Raw genomic sequence first — 20564 nt, 5'->3', positions numbered from 1 at the left:
TGCATCCACTCTTCTTTCTGTACCCATGGACTCTGGAAGCATTGCTTCAGGAAACGTATCTTAAAGATATCGTCGCCCAGGTAACTGGCAGAAACGGTCTGATGTGATGATGTTAAGTGGACAGACGATGACATTCCATCCTGTTATCGGCTGCCACGGTTGGGGAAGCCCACACCCCTTCTGTGCTGTGCCAGACTGGTGCCTGGTGACGACTAGGCTACAGCACAGGGGGCTCAAGAAAAAAAAGGGGGCAGGCCGCTGGAGCTAAAGAGCTCCGGGGAGCTTGGGGCACTCGAAGCTGGGCCGTGCAGGCAGGAAACAGTTCGCTATAGGGCGTTACAGGGCGGTTGCACTCTTACTTTAAACCAACGACCGACCATCAGTCAGACACCAAATTTCCTCCTCACTTTATCGCTCTTTCCTCTCTCGCCTCTCACGTCTCCTCCCTTCTGTTTCCTCTCTCTTCCTCCTTCTCTCTCTCCCCAAACACCCACCCTTTTCAAAATCTTTCTTTCTTTTCTTTAGGTCCTCAGAAAGCACTCTACGATATCCCCGCATCCGTCGGTCATACATAATTCGTCAAAATGCCCGAATACCGCGTCGGTGAGTATTTGATTGCTCATTTTATCGTCAAGGGAGCGTTCTCATGCGCCTCCCCCTTCTGCGGTCGCGTCGACTCAGCTCAGCAACGCGTCGGAAAGCTAGCACACAACCCTTACGTCATAAGGAGGACTTGGCCCCCCCATCCATCTCAAGCTTCGCAATGCGCTCCCCTCACTCATACTCATACTCATACTCATTCATACACGCCATGATCTCATTCTCTCACTCATTTTGCGCATCCGTATGCTAACAGCATCACCCCGGAACAGAGGTCTCGCCGAACAACCGCGCCGGCTGCACCGATGGCGTGTGCAAGAAGGCCGCCGCCAAGTGCGTGAAGGGTTCCCTCCGCTTCGGCACCTGGACCAAGATCATGGATCATGAGGCCTTCAAGTGGAAGCATTGGTATGTGCCACCGATTCCAAATGTCTTTCTTTTCCCAAGTCCTCCCCTCATTCTACCAGGCCTGCCTCTCGTTTTGCACATACGCGTTTTTGGGCGCCACGGCCCTCTTCGCTCTGGTTCGCGCATGCTGACTTTTCATGACTTAGGGGTTGCGTCTCCGGCGAGCAGATGGCGCAGGTCAGGACGCTCTGTGAGAAGGGCGACGGTACATTCGACTTTGACGCCTTTGACGGCTACGAGGAGATGAAGTAAGACTTCCTTGGCCCCCCTTCCCCCGTTCAAGCCTTATGAAGGGGTGCCGCAACTGACACTCATTTCTAGTGACCACCCGGATCTCCAGGCCAAGATCCGCAAGGCCGTTGAGCAGGGCCACATTGACCCTGATGACTTCAACGGCGACCCTTGGATGAACAAGACCGGCCAGCGCGGCATCCGCGGCAAGAAGCCCAAGGACTGGGATGATGGCGAGGACGCCGACGAGGCCGAGGTACGTTCTTATCCACTGAACTTGAACAGCTTTCAGAGATGCTAACGTTTGGCCACAGGAGGAGGCCCCTGCCAAGGGCAAGAAGCGCGGTCGCAAGTCCGCCGCTGCCGCTGCCGCGGAAGACGAGGAAGAGGAGAAGCCCAAGGCAAAGCGTGCCAAGAAGGCCATCGCCAAGCCCGATCCCGAGGATGAGGACGAGAAGCCGAAGCCCAAGGCCAGGCGTGGCAAGGCCGCTGCTGCTGCTGTCAAGGCCGAGGACGAGGACTCCGAGGAGGATGCTCCCAAGCCCAAGCGCGGTGCCGTCAAGAAGGCCGCCGCCCCCAAGAAGACCGCGGCAAAGAACCCCGCCGCGAAGAAGGCCAAAGCCGTGGTTGACGACGAGGGAGTTTCCGAGGCCGATATCGTCACCGCGTCTGAGGATGACGAGGAGGCGGAGCCTGCGCCGAAGAAGGCCAAGGCGGCGTCCAAGGGCCGCAAGAAGGCTGCTGCTACTCCCGCTGCCGAGGAGAAGCCCAAGTCCGCTCGTGCCAGCCGTTCCCGCAAGTAAGTCTGGCCCATGTAGCCGAGTCTACCGTGAGATGGAGCCAAATTTCCTCCCCCACAGGTAAATGTTCCCATCAGGGACCATGCTCGACCGTCACCATGGACTGAAGCATCATTGTCGTCTTCCGGCGGCTGAGAGTGAAGGCCTACCGGGACTGTCATACCGGAACTCATATGCCGGTCAATGTCTGTGTACTATATACCTTGTCGTTTCAACGTTGATCTTTCGAGTTCATACCCAGCCGATTCTGTTCTCGCAACACGACCCCAGTTTCCGAAGCAGAGGAAGGGGGGACCTGTATTATAGTCGTTTGCTCTAACCGCCACTTTCTTTGCCGGACGGGAAGTCTATATGAGCAACTGGAAAAGTTATGTTTTGTCTTCACAGGACCGATCGTTTAGGCGGCTTGAGTTTTGGAAGAGCCGCGGGGTGGTGAAGAATGGACGCCACCGTCCCCGCTCCAATCGCCTCTTGCTAGTCTGCGAGTTCCCTCCTCCCAGTGATTCCGTCGAGGTCGGCGACATCGGCAAACCGTGAGACCGAGCAGGTTGATGATGAGGCCAAGATCTAGTTCGGTGGCGTCCGAGAGGCCACGGTCAAATACTACACTGGGAACCATCCCAGAACCAGCTAGCATCATCGCTCGGCATCAAGAGCACGCGGTATGCCGGCATCTCTTAGACGGCCCTTTCCCCCGCACACCCGAGGCCGTACGGGAAGCTTGATCGGTCTCCGCACGGGGGCCGGTTCTCCACAGCGGTTCCCTCCGGACCCCCGACTGCTGCTCGGCCCTCCTTGCTTCCACCTCATCCGGGCCGGAGACCCTCCTTGTTACTTCTACGACAAGACCGCCGGGGAGGCCATGAGGCCGCCGTCCCTGACTTGGGGCTACACGTCGTGATCTGATGGGTGTCGCCGCGGGCGCCGACGTCATGACACGGAAGGGGGAAATGACGCCCTCGTCACCTGCCTACATCCCCCTACTTTTCTTCCGTACTGTTTCGTCCCCAAACCTAGGACAGATAAACTCGGTGCCCCAGAAGCAGTCTTGGTGTGTATTCGAGTACCACACGCTCTGCCGAGAAGAAGCTCCCGAAGCATGGCCGTCCACGACATGTACATCGCGGACGCAATGGAACCCCCACCTAACTAACGGGACGGGCATCTAGACCATGTCCTGAAGCCATGGCGAGCGTAGACAGAAAGAACCACCATGGCACAGGGGAGAAAGAGAATGACAAAGAAAGACACAAGAAATTAATTGCTAGACGAGGCCAAAACTTCTCACATAAGCAATAAGCTCTTGCGGATAGGCGCTCCCGGACCGAGTCATAAGTCGTTATTGCTCCTAATACAATCTAAACTCCGCCCTAGTTGCGTCCGCCGCTATGTTGTATTCATAAGTCGTTACACTTTGTGCCAGGCAGAAACCCCTCACGATTGGGCTGCAATCAGAAGAGAAGACACGCACATTTGCCCACCCAGCAGATCCGGCCCTCTAGATGCCAGCACATTCCGTCCGAAGTAGTATGTTCTGTAGTCCGAAACTAATGTCAAAAGCGTCTGTCTTGACCCAAACTCACGATGCCGAACAGCGGCTGGGAGCGCAGCTCAATACGTCTTAAACTCGCTGTGAATACATTGCTTACCAACGACGGGGCCGTTGGCTGTCGTACACGACCTCGCGCTCGTAGATTCGTTCATCATCGTACTTGCTCGGCCCTCGGCGGTGGTGATGGTGATGAGACCGGCGGTCCCAGTCGTCGTGCACCCAATCCCTCTCGTACTCGCGGACGCGTTCTTTGCGGAAGCGACGGATGTCGTCTGATACCTGGACGAGCTCAAGCACGTCATCCTGAACTGCGTTAGCAAGGTGCCGTTATCTCATGACGGTTCGGTCAGATCTTACATATTTCAGGTATTGCATAATGTAGAAGAAGTATTCAGTCTCCTCAAAGTCGTAGCCAAGCTCGACAATGGCATCGCGGATGACAAGGTCCTTTGTGATTTCAGTCCACATCTCGTTGCGCTTCGTGGGCTGGCGGCGCCCCGGGGTGCGCTCCTTGGTTTTCTCAATCTCGATTTCCGTCTCGCGGTCGTACACCTGAAGGCTAAGACGGTCCCGCGAGTCTCGTGGCGACGGCTCGGGGGCCGGCGCCGGGGCCGAAACCGGACCGCTATCCCGCTCGGGAATGAACTTGGCTCGCCTCACACCGTTGTAACGCTGCCAGGTGACCTCGGCGGAGCCGCCGCCTACACCATCCATGCGAACACGCTCCGTTCCCGGCGGCACATCGACAATGGCCCAGTCCTTGGTAGCGCCGTTCCAGGCCTCGCCCATCTTGCCGCGTGAGTCGATCTTGGAGGTGATGTATTCGGCCTCCTCGTCGACGGGCGTGCGTGCGGCCGCGGAATGGGCTCTGCGGCGCGATCCGCCGTGGTAATGACGATCGTCGATGCGAAGGCGGTCGGTGCTCACCACGAGATCTCTTTGGTCTTGGAAGGCGGGGGATCTACGCTCCCTGCTGGGGGATCGGTGGCGGCTGTGCGATCGGTGAATGTCGATGTCGGTTCTGTTGCGGGACGTGGTGATGTCGATATCCAGCTCCCGTTCTTCAGTACGAGTCTTGGGCCTGGGAGCAGGGCGAGGAGGAGGCGGCGGGCTTGGCACGCGGGTGACACCTGAATACATTAGACCTGGGCGGGGCCTTGATTCCTGCCGGTACTGGGTGAACTCACCATGGTCGATATCTCTGTAGTGGGTAATGACTTCTCGTTCAATCGTGGGTCCTCGGATGACCTGGGGCTGGGGAGGTGGCGGCGGCGGCGAGGGTGAGGGAGACGGCGCTCTCTCTCGCTCTCTCTCACGCTCGACGATGCGCACGCCGACGCGGCTGCGTTCTCTGGCCGGGGGTGGTGGAGAGGGCGACCTCTGGCGTTCAACGTATCGAGCGCGGATCAGCTCGGGAGGAGGGCCACGTGACGGGCTGCGAATCTCACGTTCGCGCTCGGAAATGCGCACCCTCGAGCGCTCGAGCTCTTGCTGATGCTGATGCTGATGCTCATGGACGTGCGGAGGTGTCAAGCTGCGGGCCCTGCGAACGACGCGCTCGCGGTAGACAGGGCTCGGAGAGCGTTGGCGAGGGCGTGACAGCTCTCTCGACTCGACTTCTCGGCGGCTCAAAACGAGAGCGCCTGCTTCGGGAGGGCGCTCGTCGCGCAAGAAACGGAGGCGGTCACCCTCACGCTCGCGCTCACGCTCCTTCACTCGCACGTCGACGTCATTGAACGCAACGCGGCTTTCAGCGCGCTGGCGGCGGGGACCCTCGTCGTAAAAACGCTCCTCAAAGTCGTTGGACCGGTACGCCATGGTTTCCTGTCTAAACGTAAACGGCTTTCGGTGGACGGGAGACGTGCGGCGGGGGAGGGGAGGCGTCCGGGTGTGTTTGTTTGTTTGAGAGTTTATCTGAACAGGTGGGATGAATGGCGGGGTAGTAAGCGGGAGTTGCTTTGTGTAGCGCAGGCGATAGCGTGAGCGTTTACGACACTACCTAGTTTTCCAAGACACAGGAATCGTGCGCAAACGGAAAAAGCGACCCTCGAGGAAGAAACAAAAGAGGAACAAAAAGGGGGGTTTGAGCTAGACGTCTCGCGTAGCGCTGCGGAACGAGCGACAAGACGTAGGCAGAGTAGTGGAGGATCTACTTTAATCTGAGGCCGGGCCTGGAGCTGAGCCGGCTTGTGGATGGATTGAGAAGAGGGGGTGGGAAAGAGAGAGAAGGAGGGGGAGTGAGGGAGTGAGTGAGAGGTAAAGAGGGGAGGGAGGGAAAGAGAGTCAGAGGAGGAGCAACGTCGTCATACCACAGCAGGATGGGCGGGCAGGCTATGTTTCCGTATGTATGAACGTATGGACGCAAGTATGCAGGTAAAGTTGGTAACGTGGGTATGTAATAAAGACGGCCGACAGGTGATATAGGGCGGCGCACCAGCAAAGCAGGCTGCGCGCTTCTCTTCTGGGTTCGTGGGGGATGGAGTTTAGTTTGGACGGTGGAGGGAGGGATGGGATGGCGGGACGGGAGAGCAAGCAAACGAGACGAAGAAAACGGGAGGGGTTGGCCGGCTCAAAAGCGACTCTACAGCAGTCTGTCTAGGCAAGGTAGCGAGGGCATGAACCTGTTCTCAGTGTGTCGAGTGGCCCCGTCGATTTCTGTCGAGTTCGAGTCCCTACCAGGCGTGGTGGGCATGCGCCGCGCGGTGAACCGCTGTCACTGAGCAGGGGTGTTCCCGACGGTTTGTCTACCGTGTACCAGTACTATGTAGCTGCGGGAAGCGGGAAGCGGGACGGTAGGGAACCCGTCACGACGGTGAGTCGAGACTGTGAGGAGCGAGCGCAAAGGCAGTCAATCAACTTGGGTCGACGTCTGATTCAGGGTTTCTGGAAAGGCGGAATGATGAGATGCACAACGCCCGTCTGCCCTGCTTGATGTGGCGGTAACGGTGCCCTATCGCGGGGTTGGAGATTCTTGGGTGTCAAACCAAATAAGGTATAGGGAGAGAGAGAGAAAGAAGAGGTAGACGGGAAGAAGCGCAGATGGAGACACGGGAGAAGACTCCTGAGACCAGCAACCTGGGAACATCAACAATGCAGCGTAGCGTTGAGCCGGACCAACGCAAGAGAAAAGCAACGACAAGCTATCGCAGTTTGGGGGGAGGGAAGGGGGTGGGAGCAGCAACAACAGAAGCCGACGAGGAGATACATGGACTTTGGGCGAAGCGGCGGTAGGCAAAGGGAAAGGCGCCGATATGCATAGAAACGCGAGCCCAGTGCGCCGTAGTCATCATCCACTTGGATGCATGCTGTAGGCATCCAATCCACTTGGGCTCAGTTGGTAGTGATGGTGGGTGCAGGGCTAATGTTGCTCTCGTCAGTCATTGGGCTTTTTCTTGGGTGGTGGCTTGGACGAGAGAGGCAGGCTGGCAGGCTGGCAAATGGGCGCCTGGATTCTCGCCGATTTCTGATGCCCAATGACTGCCGTTGCTCGACTTGTGACTTGCAGGTCAGAGGTGCATGAAACCAAGCAGGAGGAGCCCCCCTTCTGTTTGCAGAAAGACGATGCTGATTTGGTATTCTGTGGCAGTAGCGGTTGGGTTGCCATAACCTGAACAATCGATGGAGCCTCGTGTCCCTGGCACTAACAGCCGGTGCCATGCCTGGCTGGCATGCTAAAGACCTGATTTCAGGTCTTATTGTTTCCGCTATTGCTGGAATTCCCGGTGAAACGAGGGGCCAAGAAAGGAGGAAGGTCATTTGGAAGTGGTTAAGTCCTGTGGAAAGAGCGGGAAGGAGCTAAGACGACGGGAAGGTGGAGCAAGTCACAATTGGCAAGTACCCAAGTACCCAGGTACCTATCCGGCTTTTCCCCATCTCTTGGAGTCACTCCCTCTCTTTCATTCGTACCGTCGCCAGGAAGAGGAGAAGGAGCAGTCGCCAGAATCTCAAGCAAAGACACACGGAAGGGTTGACAGCTGCCTTCCTTCTGCCTTCTGGCATCTCCGTCTTCCTGTCTCCCCCTCTCTTCCTCATCGGTCCCTTTCGTCTTACTTACCTCCTCCCCCTCCCAGCCCCGTCACATTCACAACGGAAGACTCCAGTCAGTCCATCGCCAGGAAAGACACTGACGCAATCCTGCATCCACCCTGGCCAGTCCAGTCAACACGCTCACCTCCCTCACTCTGCCTGCTTTCGCTCTTCCCTTCTTACGCCAAGGCAGCCAGCCAGCCTCTGGACAGCAACAGAGACGATGCGGGAACCGCTGCTGAGCCCGAGAGCGCCTTTGCAGTAATCCACTCTACCTGTACACACTCGATACCCAACCGCCACTTAACTTGCGCTGCCCACTCTCCCACCCAGCTACTGCAATCCCGACAACTGCCGGGCTCGGTCCCTGGATTGGCTCTCGCCCTTGTTCGACCCAACGCCTTTTCCACCACCCCCCTCCTACTGCCTTGTTTGTTTTTTGCTTCTCCGTTTCTGTGGATAGATCACGTTCTGACGCTCAATAACCGCGGCCCGTCCAACGACAACCCTCGGTGGAACAAGCTCTTCGTCGTCAAATGTTTGCTGCCAAGTCCCCACACTTGGGCTTCGGTTCTTCCCGACTAGACCGGGATATCGCTGCTCACGCCTCGGCCTGATCGTCAGGACCGACACAGCAGTCGCGAACCTGGCCCGATGACAGCTTCGTTCCGTCCGCTCATCAGATGCCCATCCCGAAAAAACGAAGAGGTCATGCTCTAGCTTCTGATTCGCCCGACTACCCGTGCAGGTTTACCTTTCCTCAGCACGTTGACCGTGAGATGGGATGGGATGGTGCTAGGAACGCCATCGCTGATTGGGCGATCCTGATGCCCTGGAGGACCCAAAGGGGAGACATGCCGTCATCCAGCCCGTTCACGAGCTGCTCCGTCTTCTGGGTAGCTGCCTCCCATAACATCATCACGAGGCACAGCCTGACCACCCAGCTCTTCCAACAAGCTTAGTCATGTATACTTAAGAGGCAACGCCAGCATTGCTATGAGCAGTTCATCGACGGCTAGACTCTCGACCCAGACCAGACTCCGTTGTACTGACTGCTGTTGTCAACTAAGTACACTCGGTTATGGGGCTCGTGCACAGAGCCGCCAACTCGAGACGGGAGTCCCTGGAGCTTCTGAGGCCTGGCAGCCTACTGATGGCAGAGGATATATATCTCCATCACTCAAAACGGCAAGCCCACTGATGGCCGCAAAAGGCGCTGCATTATCGTCTCTAGTCGTCAAGGTCATTAGTCACTACCCGGGCCTGGCTCACGGCTTCATCTCTTCCCGCCTTGCAGCTCTTGTGTTTCCTGAGCCTGAGCCTCTCTCCACCCCCCGATACTCCTCCTGGCCCCGTTCTGCCCTGTCGCGTCCATTTCCCTCCAGTGCCCTTCACCCACAAGCTCGTACCTTTCGCCTGCATTCGCCAGCTCTTGTGGCGCTGTCGTGTCCACCGCGTCCGCTTCAACCAACTCTGTCCCGTGCTTTTCCGTTGGCGACTCCGGGCCCCACGTCAGGTTGCCGAAGGGAGCCATCTGGGCCATGGCTTCCGCCTCTTTGAGACGGGCCGCCTCAGCTACCGCCTCTTGCTGTCGTCTTCTTCTCCTGAGGAATAAGATCCCAACGCCGGCGAGGGCGATCACGCCTAACGAAACGCCGATGCCGATCCCGGTCTTGGCTCCGGTTGACAGCACTACCGGCTTCCCTGTTGCGGTCGTTGAAGTCGTCAGTGGCGCGGTCTCGTTAGGCCCTTCATCGAGCGGCTTGGTCGAATTGGAGCTGGGCACCCTCGTTGCCGGCGCCCAAAAGCCATTGCTCCCATGGTATAACTGTACGAAACTGCCGTTTGATCGATACCATATCCACGCCTCGTTTGTATCAACGTTGTTCGCTGTCGCAAAGGGTCCACCGGCAACATCGGCCACGGGCCAGATCCCTGAATTCTGGTCCGGCATCGACTTCCACTGCCAGTTGATATTCGACACCTGGTGCAGCTTGGCATCGGTTCCCAGGTAAAAGATGCTGCGCACATATGACTGGTCAACCATTGCGCCTAGGCTAGTCAAGTTGTTCGAGAATGCGGGCAGGGTGTAATTTGGCTTGAAAGACGAATCGAGGATGATATCGGACGCGTTGGTACTGGCATTTACTCCGTTGCCGACCAGGGGGCGAGGTAGTGTGGCTTCGCAACGGTCAGCATTTTCACGACGGGTGCTACTTTCAGGGCTAACAAACCTAGACGCCACGTCTCGTCTTTGAAAAGTCTCGAGACTTCGAGGTTTTCCGCGTCTTTGGGGAAGACGACCGATATGTTCATCTGGCCAGAGTGTGTTGACGCCAGTGCCATTCCGCCAACCGGGTCCTGCGAGATCGTCCCCTGGAGTTGCCACTCGCCAATTGTTGTCGTGTACGACATGACATTGACGGTCTTGGCCTCGTCGTGGAAGAACAGGCGGTACCCGTCCTTGGAGCTCAGCAGCTCGACCGCAAGCCCCGTCTCGTTGTGTATGGACTCGACGCCGGCCGTTTTGGAGATGATGTACTCGCCTGAGGTGTTATAATGGCCCGTTTGAAAATCGCAAACGAAGTAACCGTTCACCAGAGCGCCATCTTCGGCCTGGTAAAAGACAGAGGCCTGACAGGAGACGTCAGTCACTGCACGACATGGCCACTCAAAACTGCTGGACCTACCATTGTCGTATGCTCGCCCACATCGTACCATCCTGCGGCGGCGATGGACGTGCCGATTCGAGGTTTGTTGGTGAGGCTGAAGGCGTTGAGGCCATCGACGGGCAGAATGGGCGTGGAGTTGCTGTTGCAAGCACTGTACACAATTTTGCCCGTTTCCGGATCTTGCATCGCCAGATGAGGGCTCAGCTCCGTCCACCAAGCCGTAATACAAGATGCCGGAGGGGACAGGAGTATGATCATCCCCAGTAAATAGGTGAGTAATCTTGCCATTGTCGGAGACGGCATCGCGGATTATATGGGGCGGTGAATGACAGGAAGGGCCAGCAACGTTGCGCGAGCGCTCGGTCTAGTTTTGAAGTCAAGAGCGACTCGACCTCACAGGAGGGAATCGGGGGTCGGAATGTAGGCCAGGACCTAAAAGTCGTGCAAAGTGTCGACTCAAGCAGAAAAGCGAGACGTCGAAGAACACTACGCCAGGCTCGGGGTCGCTGGGTTTATCACCGCTCGGTCCATTCAGCCTCCGGCGGGGTGTCACGCAACCACACCTCCCTGGTCACGGACACCGAGGTCCTGTTGCACTCAAGTCGCATAACTATTGTCGGCTAACCCCGGAGAGGCCAGGAGGCGAGCTGATTGCATCTTCGTGGGTCTCTCCGTTGGTTCAGAGACAGACAGAGCCGTTCAGCCTGGTTCGATATCACCCATGTTGCTGACACAGCAACGGCCCCTGAAAGTCGAGTGGGTGTGTTTCGGGGGTTGTCATCGAAGTCGGGACAGTCATTGGGCAGGCAAACAAGACTTGTGAAGGTAGTAACAAATAAGGCCGTTCCGCGATCAAGGATGTCGAGCAGAGCTGCCGGCCGCGCCCAGAACGTGATAGCGCATGCATGGGTATGTTGTCCCAGACTACGGTTGTGGCGTTCCTGGTAGGGCTTGGGGTGCTTGTCCGGATGAGCCCACGGGTTGTCGACGCTCGTATGCTGCATCCAAGAAACGTCGAGACACATGGGGGCCGTATGCGGCTGGACCCGTACCGGCTGGAATCAGGGCCCTGAGGGCTCTTCCATGAGCTCTCACGATTCGAATCGACATCACCACTGTCGGTACGCCGTTTCCAAACGCGCCTGGCCCTGGTCTTCCACGAATTCAACGGTCTTTGGAGTTTGAGGAGACACCCAACCTCCTCATGATCCACGGACATGGGGCTACGGATATCCACAGGGTCAAGGGCCAGAATGACCCTCTTTCCCTCTTTTTTATTTTTTCGATATTTCTCGCTTTTGCTTTCCTCGTTGGAACAACTTCAGGCCTGCGCTGCAACCACAACCCGCAACATTCATACTCCAGGGTAGGGGTCTCACCCACCAAACCGGGGCATCAAATGCATATCTCAGCTGGTGCTTACTGAGCGCCCCTGCCCCACACCGGGCAAGGGTTCGCCGGGGCTCATCCTAGGTGGGGGCTCTCTTGAACAGACCGACGATGTCGGACCAGTCAGTTAGCTGGTCCTGTGGTAAAGAAGTTTGGGGGCCGATGGAAGATCTCATTCCATTAAAGGATCAGCCGTCTCCAGCCTCGAGACGATTCGAGCAGTACAGAAAATAGATGCTCAAGATCCTTTCGGGTGTTGCCCATACGAGCAGCAAACGAGCCCAGCCGTACGATTGAGTAATCGACGGCCCCCAAACCTCGATCCTTCACCCGCGCCGTGTCTGCACCCCTCTCTCCATTCCCAAACGGTTCAGCAGACGTTTCCTGCTTTCGGGGTTGCCCTCCTCAGCCCGCCCGGTGACCAAGCCACCAAAGGAGAATCTAGCTGTACTCTTCGGTCGGAGGCCCCGTCAGCCGCATATTGTTAGGTGTGTGGGGGGCGCCGAGCTCTCAGCGAAGTCTTCGCGCACGCTTCTTCTTACACCGGGACGACGCAGCATTCGGAGCCAAGCTGCTAACAAGATAAGGTGGCCCGTCGACCGCCTGCTTGGCAGCCACTTAGGACTTTTGTCGTCGGGACATGGCTCTCGACGGTGGGCTGTCTGCAAGCAGCCACTTTCAGGCATGCTGAAGTCGGTTGGGATATGGGACGGGCAAGATAGGCAACTACCACGATGACCAGGTTTCCCAATTCCACCAATCCGTTCGATCGGAGAGGGGACCAGGGGACTGGCCTCCTACAAGGTCCCCAGGAACCGGGGTTTGAAGTTTTTTTATCGAAGCCCGTGGGGGGGGAAGGAAGGGAGCTGCCCCCCCCCTTCAGCACTCATCCCATCCGTCGACTTGTTGACATGTGTAAAATAACGTCGTCTGAACTGCTGTGGTTGTGATCACGCAACCGTACCTACCTACCTACCTACCTTCTTTGGCGTTGACGGAAACTGACCGTTGCGTGGAGAACTTGAGAGCGGCCCATTGTGGTCTGGACCGCGTCCCAAGGGGCGGAGATGTCGTCCCGGAAGGGATTGGTCTTGACGTTGGGGCGAGGTTGTGAGGCTTGTGGGACCAGGGCAGCCCTGGCCGCACCTTCAATGACATGTCCACCGCGCAATGCCCGAGATGAAATCAGTATTCGAGAGAAGGGCCGGGCAGTTAAAACCATCGGCCTGCGGCGAGTCGCTCGCGCGTGTCGTCTGACAGAAAATATGTATTCGTTGATCAAGTTCCCTAGGTAATCAAAGCCAAACCCCGACGCGCCCGTTTCCCCTCGGCTGAATCAAGTAGCACCCTGTTCCTCCCTCGCGGTTCTTTTTTTATGTATCCCTCCCGTATTAGAATCTAACTCGCTCACTCCCTGTGTGTCTGCATCTATCTCAGTCATCAAGACCTCTCTTGACGTCCTTGGCCTTCAATCCGGTGAGGCTCTGCTCGGGCTTGTGGTGGGCGGGCCTGCCCGAGAGCATGTTGACCACGTCACCCATATGCGCCCAGTGAACGTTCTTGGGCCGACGGTTCTTCCAGTCCGTCTCGTGGTCCTCGAGGTCCAGGATGGGGGTGAAGGTGACCTGGGCACCCTTGATGCCAATGACGGAGGCGCTCATGGGGTCCCTCTTGCACCTGTTATGCGACTTGGGCCTGAACTCCTCGAGGTGCTGCATGCACTTGATGGCCAGCCTGACGGCGCGACACCTGTCCATGGGCGAGGGAACGCCACCCTGCTGAACGTGACCCGGGATACTGTCGCGGGATTCGAACCGGCCGCGCGCCTCCTTGCGGATGATGTCCGCAATGAGCTTGGCGTTGAAGACGTCGTCGGCCTTCTCGTTGATGAGAATCAGACGACCGGACGAGGACTGGCCCTTGTCCTTGGCGAAGACCTCGCGAAGATGGCGGACGTCGGCAGCCAGCATCTCGAGGTCCATACCCTCCTCTGGCGTGTAGACAGCGCTCGCGCCAACGCTGAGACCCGCCAGGGTCGCGACGTAACCGGACTTTCCACCCTGGGTCTCGACGACGAACACACGACGACGGGTGGCCGAGGCTGACTGCTTGATCTTGTCGCAGTACTGGACGAGTTCGTTCAAACACGTGTCGGAGCCAAGCGAGTACTCTGATCCGGGGACGTTGTTGGAAATCGTGGCCGGCAAGAGAACCATGGGGATGCACAGCGAGGGGTACAGCTCCCTCGCTTTGCGCAGCTGCGAAACGGCGTGGTATGCTTCGAAGCCACCAACCAGAAACAGACCGTCGAACTCGTACTTCTCGATGAGGTTGGCGATGAGCTCCATGCCGGACTCGGAGGGAAGCTCTCGGTTGGTGCCAATCTCGGATCCTCCCTTGCTGGCCCAGCTGTCAACCTCCAGCCAGTCGAAAGGTCGCACCGCACCGACGGGCTTATCGCCATGGTGTCTGGCGAAACCGGCAAAGCCGTTGTGGATAGCGATGGGCTCATGACCGCGCGAGAGACAGTAGGCGATACCCGCCCGCACAGCGGCGTTCATGCCACCAGCGGGGGCGCCGACGTTGATGAAACCAATCTTCATCCTCTGCCAATGTGTTAGCTTTCGGTGCTCACTCCCGCACGATGGAGTTGTGGGCTACGAACCTCCTTTTCAGGCAGATGATGGTCGTCCACCCTGACGTTCGTGGTCATCATGTAAGAGCTGAACATCTCTGCGAACTCGGTGTCACGGAGGGACATTGCCTTCTCAAAGTTCTTCTCGTCTACGGCCTTTGCGACCTCCTTGGTGTCCTTGACGGCTTGCATGAGCGGCTTGCGGCAGATCTGGTTCTCGGTGATGGCGATGAAGCAGGTTTCGGTTTCAGGGGTAGCTTCGAGCACTGCCTTGACGGCCTCGACGCCCTGCAGCGTGGCCAGCATTCTGTCGTAAGCCACCGCGGTGCCACCTCGCTGAACATGGCCAAGAGTTGTGATGCGGGTATCCAGAGCAAGTCCATTCTTGTCGGCGAGCAGGTCCTTGACCATTTCGGAGCTGATCTTCTTGCCATTGCTGTCGTGGGCACCCTCGGCGATGATTACGATGGTCTTGCGCTTTCCAAAGCTTCGGTGCTAGAGGAACTTTTGTTAGCTTTGTTTAACCAGCAGCGCGCCGTTTGGTATCGCGTCCTTACCCTCTTGACGATATTACACATTTCTTGCTCCCAGTTCTCCTCCCTAGGCTTCTCGGGAATGAAGATGAAGTCGGCACCCGTCGCAACGCCGGCCATGAGGGCCAGCCAGCCGCAATGGCGCCCCATGACCTCGATGACGAAGGCCCTTGAGTGGGAAGAGGCGGTGGCCTCGATGTAGTCGACCATCTCGCAGATGCGCTCGAGGGCCGAGTAGCATCCAATGGTGGCATCGGTGCCAGACATGTCATTGTCAATGGAGCCGACCAAACCGACAATGTTGAGGTGCCTGTAGGGATCGACCTGGGCCTTCTTGAGCTGACCGGAGGAAACAAGCTCGTCGATCAGAGAAGGCCACTCGGCGCGGAACTTGTCGGCACCAGTCAGGGAACCGTCACCACCGCAGATGATGAGGGCGTCGATGCCGTGGAGGATCATGTTCTTGGCGGCGGTCAACCGGCCGGGGCGTTCGTAAAAGGCCATGCAGCGGCGGGTTCCGATCAGAGTACCGCCCTGTCCGAGGTAGTTGCGCACATCTCCCCATGATGCCTTGCGGATCTGGTCGCCGCCCACTACCAAGCCCTCATACCCGTCGTAGATGCAGTAGGGTTCGCATCCCATGTGGAGGGCGGTTCGGACTACAGCGCGCACTACACCGTTCATGCCCGGGGAGTCACCTCCCGAGGTCATGACGGCGATCTTCTTCTTAGTAGCCGTGGGAGCCATGTTTACGGCGTAGGACGATGGTGGCAGTGGTTATGTTGGCGGGTTGTCGGAGTCTCGGAGTCAATGGGGGAGGAAGGGAGACGGGAGGCGGCCCTTCAAACGGGTGAGAGGGTCAGTCGGCGTGGCGCGGCGACGTTGGTGGAAGGGAGAGGGAGGGGGGAGGGGGATATTCAGCGAAGATGGTCGTAATATGTGCAAGGGATAATCGTACGAGTAGATCGGCCGTGCGCGCGTAATCAGAGGGTATAGGTGAAGAGGAAGGGAAAGGAGGAGGAAGAGGGCAAGATCATGAAGTTCCAGTTAAGACGAGGCAGATGCCGCCAAGTGCTTGGGAGCTGCGGAGTGTGGTTGGAAGCTTGGACTTGGACTTGGACTGGGACTGGGAAGATGTCGAAGGGGGGGAAGCTGCGAGACACACCTGGCCGGGCTTGGGGTTGTTTGGCGTTTGGCGTTTGGAGGGCAAAGGTACGAGAGGGGCACACGCCGCAGAAAAAAAGACCGTCCCAGATAATTATAGCGCGGTTTGTTTTTATTATTATGGCGGGGGACCAGTTGCTACAGGTTGTGGTGGTGCTGGTGCTGGTGCTGGTGCCACTTTCGAGCCCGACACCTCGAAAAAATAGCAAGGAGATAATAGAACAGGAAGAGAAAAAAACAAGCCAAAAGGGCACCTCACCCACCACACCACCCGCCAGACCCCTCCTCTCAACAGAGTGTGACGTGGGTTGAGCCAGCGAGGGAGGAGCTCTTATCGCTTATCGTGGCGCGGGGGAGCTCCGGCCAAGCCCAGCAGCAGAGCCAGAAGGGCCGTAAAAGGCCGCAGCGTCGTGCGTCACAGAGCAGGGCCCCGGCTTCGCAGGGAGGGGGGGAGCCTATTAAAGCCATTTACGTTGCTGAATCAGGTTCGATGCGACGCTCTGAGTGGCCAGCCCGCTCAAGGTGTCAGTGGGCTGACTGACTGGTTGGTTGTTCTGATTGTCTTCAGCTAGTTTTGCCTGTGATGTGTTGCAGAAGGATCTCCAACCAAGCCCGACAAGACCAGCCCGTCCTGGTAATTTTTTTTGGAGTACCGCATCACTCGCAGCCTACTTATGATTCCGTGAGGAGGAGGAGGAGGAGGGCCCGGGGGAGGGTCTGCTGAATTAATCGCTCATTTGCTGCTTGGATAAGACAAGACATTGTAGGCGCACCGAAATGCTCCCCAATGTGTCAAGCCATTTCGAGTCACACCCATTGGTGAGGGAAATATCAGATTAGCTGGCGACCGGCAATCGGAGAAAAGGCGAGGGATGGAAAAAAACACACACAGAAAAACGGGCAGTCGATGTCTCCGGCCACCGGTGAGGGGTTTAAACACCAATGACAAACAACAAGGTTCCAAGTCCATGTCCATCGGCCTCTTCCATCTCGGGCTTATTCTGGGCTGCTTCCACCCAAATCCACTCCAATTGCCAGGTCCAGACTTGCGCCAACCTTGAAATGCCCCTCCATCAAGCCCCATTGCGGGGCGGGCTGGCCGGCCGCCGGTGAGGTGCGGTGCGGTGCGGTGCCCGGGCTTCGCTTCGTCAAGGCAAGAGGCCTGCATGGCATGGCGACATGGATTTGTTGTCGAGGAGGCTCCGCGACGCGTCTGTCTCTCACGAACCTGTCATTGACGCCCTAATGTTCGTGTTGCCTTCATAAGCGACTACAGCCCAACCACGAAGGGCTTCAAACACAGGCGTGTTCCTTACCCAGCCAAGCGCATCACCTCCTTCAACCAGCTGTTCTCCCGGCCGAGAGGCTGGCGTTTGGTGCCACCCGAAATCGCCTCCAATTGTTTCCACCTCCAACGAATAAGCTGAGGTAGGGTGACTCCAGCCTCTCGCAGGGATGCAGGGATGTCCCTCCGAAGTGACGGCGACGGCAGACAGTCCTCAATCTCGAATTCACATCACGAGTCGTTGGACATGTCTTTTTTCCTTTTCTTCTTCTTCGTCTTTTCAAAGTGATGCAAACAGAAATCGTGACATCAGATAGGTGATTGATGCTACATCTCGGCCTCTTATTTGCGGTTGCGCCGACACATCGCCTGTACCGCCGGCGCCGGTATTACCGTTGGGGGGTCACCAATGAGTTGAACGAGATCTGACTGATGACTTGTCCAACACCATACGATGCGGGATGCTGTCTGGTGTTGCCCACGCACTACTTATCGTAATCATGACCTGATTTCCCCCCTCGCGATGTTGATCGTGAAAGCTCTTCGGTGAGCCTCGGTGTGCAGCGATCGTGACCGAGAAGCTGACCTCGGTGATTGGCTCCCCTGACCTGTGGATCTTTGGCTGTAACGGTCACTGCAACCAATCCGTAGCTCTTTCTCTCATTCACCTCCAGCCTCGCCCGCCAGCCTTACTACTTCTCACTTTTCGGGATACAACCCCCCCGAACATGCTACCGCTCTACGCACCCCAATCCTGACCCCCGACCGTCGCATAATCATTCGAGTCGTCACGTGGTAATCGCACTGCCGAAAGATTGCCCATAATGGCGTCGGGCAGCTCGATGCCCTTCTCCTCCCTCCACCCGATCCCAACGGGCAGTCGCAAACCCAAGAGCCTCGGCGAGTTCATTGCCCGCGTGCAATCAGACCGCGGTTTTCGAAACGTTACCGAGGAGAGTCTCAGGAAGGAGCTCGAGAATAAGCAGAATGATGCGGCAGAGGTGAAGGAGGAAGATACGGTCATGGCCGAGGGAATCGACGACAGCGAGGAGCCTCCAGATGCTGGCGCGGCGCGAATGGAGGTGCTGAGGAATATCGAGTCGGTCTGCCGGTCAATTTGTCACCCGAAACATATACTGACAATGCCATCATAGTGTCGCGCAAAACGCCGCTCTCATGACCCTCGACTTTGTCTCATTGCTGCTCTCGAAAGAAAGCCCCGCCCAAGCTGGCGTCACCCTCTCCCAAGCATTGCGTGAATGGACCGGCATAGGCACCCTCGGGATTGCGAAGCGCGAGGACAACGAGGAACAGAAACAAAGAGACGCCGAGCGCGCCAAGGACAACCGCGACGTGTCTCTAGGCTGGGCACTGCTCGACATCGAAACGACGAAGGCGTCGGCGGACAAGGCGGCGAGCCATCTGAGCAAAGAAGTCGAACGCGAAGCGAAGTACTGGAACGAGGTGCTAGCAGTGCATCAGGCCGGATGGTCCATGTGCAGGCTGCCGGCGGAACGACATACCCTCGGGGTGAGATTTGGGTTCTCAGAAGGTAGGTGGCCCCTACATTCGTTTTTTCTGGGTGGACGGCATTGCTGACCCTCACAGCTTCGCCCGAGTTCAGGAACAGCAGTCTTGCGCCCCTGCGACGCGGCGACGACGGCACAGCATTGTTGCAGCATGGCAGAGTCGGTGCCGGTTCCCAACGTCTCTCCATCACCGTGAGCAGATCCGGTGAGACAACCGGCCGTCTAGCCATCGGATCTTCAGTGCCGGACTCGGCCCTCCTGCCGGACCGAGTTCTCGAAGCCCGAAACACCATCTTCGCGCAAGAGCTCTGGCACGAGCTGCATCGCGAAGCTCATTCGCTGGCCTCTTACGGAGTGCGCGCGAATAACGACTCCATCAATTTCAACCCTGCCTCCGGCCCAAGTCTGACACTCGAGCTCGAGTCGCTCGAGGACAATGTTGCCGTTGCGAGCACGTCTGACGACAATGTACTTGCGGAAGCGACACATCTCGGCCTCCACATTCTCCTCAGCCATGCCCATCGTCTGAACGAGCTTCAGCGCCTACGGCCGACGCCTCCCCATCAGAGACGCAACCAGGCCCAGAACCAGTACCACCTACTGAGACCCATCATCGCCAAGATCCTATATGACCGCTCCGTCGAGCAGGTCACCAGCTTCGCCGGTGACATCACCCGCATCTTACGACGCGCCGGCGTCCAAACCGCCGCCTTCACCCTGACCACTCCGCCGTGCCCGACCGCCGACCTGAAGAACACCTCGGGCGGCGCTTCCAACCGCCCTAACGCCTCGCAGGCGCTTACCAACATGCTTACATCACCAGCGGACTTCCAAGTCGAGCTGACCCTCACCCCGACATCCCGCCTCCAGATCCGCGGCCGCACATTCCTCCTCCCCCTGACGACAACACAGTTCCAGCTCCAACTCCTCCCCAGCCTCGCCGAGCCCCCGAACCCCGAACCCGCACCGAGCACCCTCCAGGTCTCCTATCCCCCCTCGCGCGACCCGTACCCGGACTTCTCATCGGTACAGCTGTACATTGCCAATGCTGCATCCCACGCCCTGGCCGACCTCGCCATGTCTTTCATCCCTTCCCCCTCCTCCGAGCCCTCGGACCCTACCCTCGCCGAGTGGACCAAGTCCGTTCGCGGCACCGCCATCCGCGACATCGACACGGAGACGCGCGAGGTCCGCTTTGACATCCTCGGCAACGGACCCCAGGGCCGCCCGACGCTCCAGATCGGCGCCGCCTGGCGCGCCGGAGACAAGCCTCTCATCAAGCGCTGGGCCTGGCCGGCCGTCGGCGAGGACGCCGGAAAGTCGGCTACCCAGCCGCACATTGGCGACATTGTCGCGGCAGTTGTCCAGTCTAAGGAGATCTAGGAGATCCAGGAGACTATGCAACGACGGTAACCCGCGGACAAGTCATGGACGTAGACGTCGTTTTTCCCGACCATTCTATACCGGCCTCATTTATCCCCCAAAACCCACCCACACACACATACACACGCACACACGTCTCCGAGGACGGGTGTACCGACTCATACCAAGGGAGAAACTCTCCTACGACACTGGGGAATGAGACGTTTCTTCGCAGTAAGCCGAGGAAAGCATGCCGAAACGACGTTCACTCAGTGCCGCCGGTGTGTAAGCGGTGTTGATACGTAGTGGCATTAGACTGCAGAGGCCCTCTTGATGGCTGCGACCACCAGGTGCAGCCGCTGTTGCCTTCGTTTGTGT

At 57.8% G+C, this 20564-nt stretch overlaps 5 protein-coding genes across 5 annotated transcripts; 2 read left to right on the top strand and 3 right to left on the bottom strand.

Annotated features, from left to right (window-relative positions):
* Window positions 1-584: 584 nt before the first annotated feature.
* On the top strand, window positions 585-2042 carry CH63R_07583 (Protein kinase rad3-like protein; the record flags this gene model as incomplete). Its single annotated transcript, XM_018302558.1, has 5 exons — window positions 585-603; window positions 873-1008; window positions 1155-1256; window positions 1330-1495; window positions 1554-2042. 5 exons carry the CDS (start codon window positions 585-587, stop codon window positions 2040-2042), a joined length of 912 nt encoding a protein of 303 aa, XP_018157336.1.
* A 1642-nt stretch (window positions 2043-3684) lies between these two features.
* Window positions 3685-5409, bottom strand: CH63R_07582 (Conserved glutamic acid rich protein; the record flags this gene model as incomplete). Its single annotated transcript, XM_018302557.1, has 3 exons — window positions 3685-3894; window positions 3949-4721; window positions 4779-5409. 3 exons carry the CDS (start codon window positions 5407-5409, stop codon window positions 3685-3687), a joined length of 1614 nt encoding a protein of 537 aa, XP_018157335.1.
* A 3484-nt stretch (window positions 5410-8893) lies between these two features.
* Window positions 8894-10475, bottom strand: CH63R_07581 (uncharacterized protein; the record flags this gene model as incomplete). The annotated part of the gene is made up of 3 exons (XM_018302556.1): window positions 8894-9798; window positions 9852-10251; window positions 10308-10475. The coding sequence occupies 3 exons, from the start codon at window positions 10473-10475 to the stop codon at window positions 8894-8896; spliced, it is 1473 nt and encodes a 490-aa protein (XP_018157334.1).
* A 2636-nt stretch (window positions 10476-13111) lies between these two features.
* On the bottom strand, window positions 13112-15593 carry CH63R_07580 (ATP-dependent 6-phosphofructokinase; the record flags this gene model as incomplete). The annotated part of the gene is made up of 3 exons (XM_018302555.1): window positions 13112-14284; window positions 14344-14808; window positions 14871-15593. 3 exons carry the CDS (start codon window positions 15591-15593, stop codon window positions 13112-13114), a joined length of 2361 nt encoding a protein of 786 aa, XP_018157333.1.
* A 2526-nt stretch (window positions 15594-18119) lies between these two features.
* On the top strand, window positions 18120-20207 carry CH63R_07579 (RNA polymerase II mediator complex component SRB4; the record flags this gene model as incomplete). Its single annotated transcript, XM_018302554.1, has 3 exons — window positions 18120-18394; window positions 18450-18847; window positions 18904-20207. 3 exons carry the CDS (start codon window positions 18120-18122, stop codon window positions 20205-20207), a joined length of 1977 nt encoding a protein of 658 aa, XP_018157332.1.
* Between the last annotated feature and the right edge of the window lie 357 nt (window positions 20208-20564).

Source organism: Colletotrichum higginsianum, chromosome 5 (assembly GCF_001672515.1).
Source record: "Colletotrichum higginsianum IMI 349063 chromosome 5, whole genome shotgun sequence".
In the NCBI taxonomy this organism is placed as follows: domain Eukaryota; kingdom Fungi; phylum Ascomycota; class Sordariomycetes; order Glomerellales; family Glomerellaceae; genus Colletotrichum; species Colletotrichum higginsianum.
This window is presented reverse-complemented; position numbering and strand designations above follow the sequence as displayed.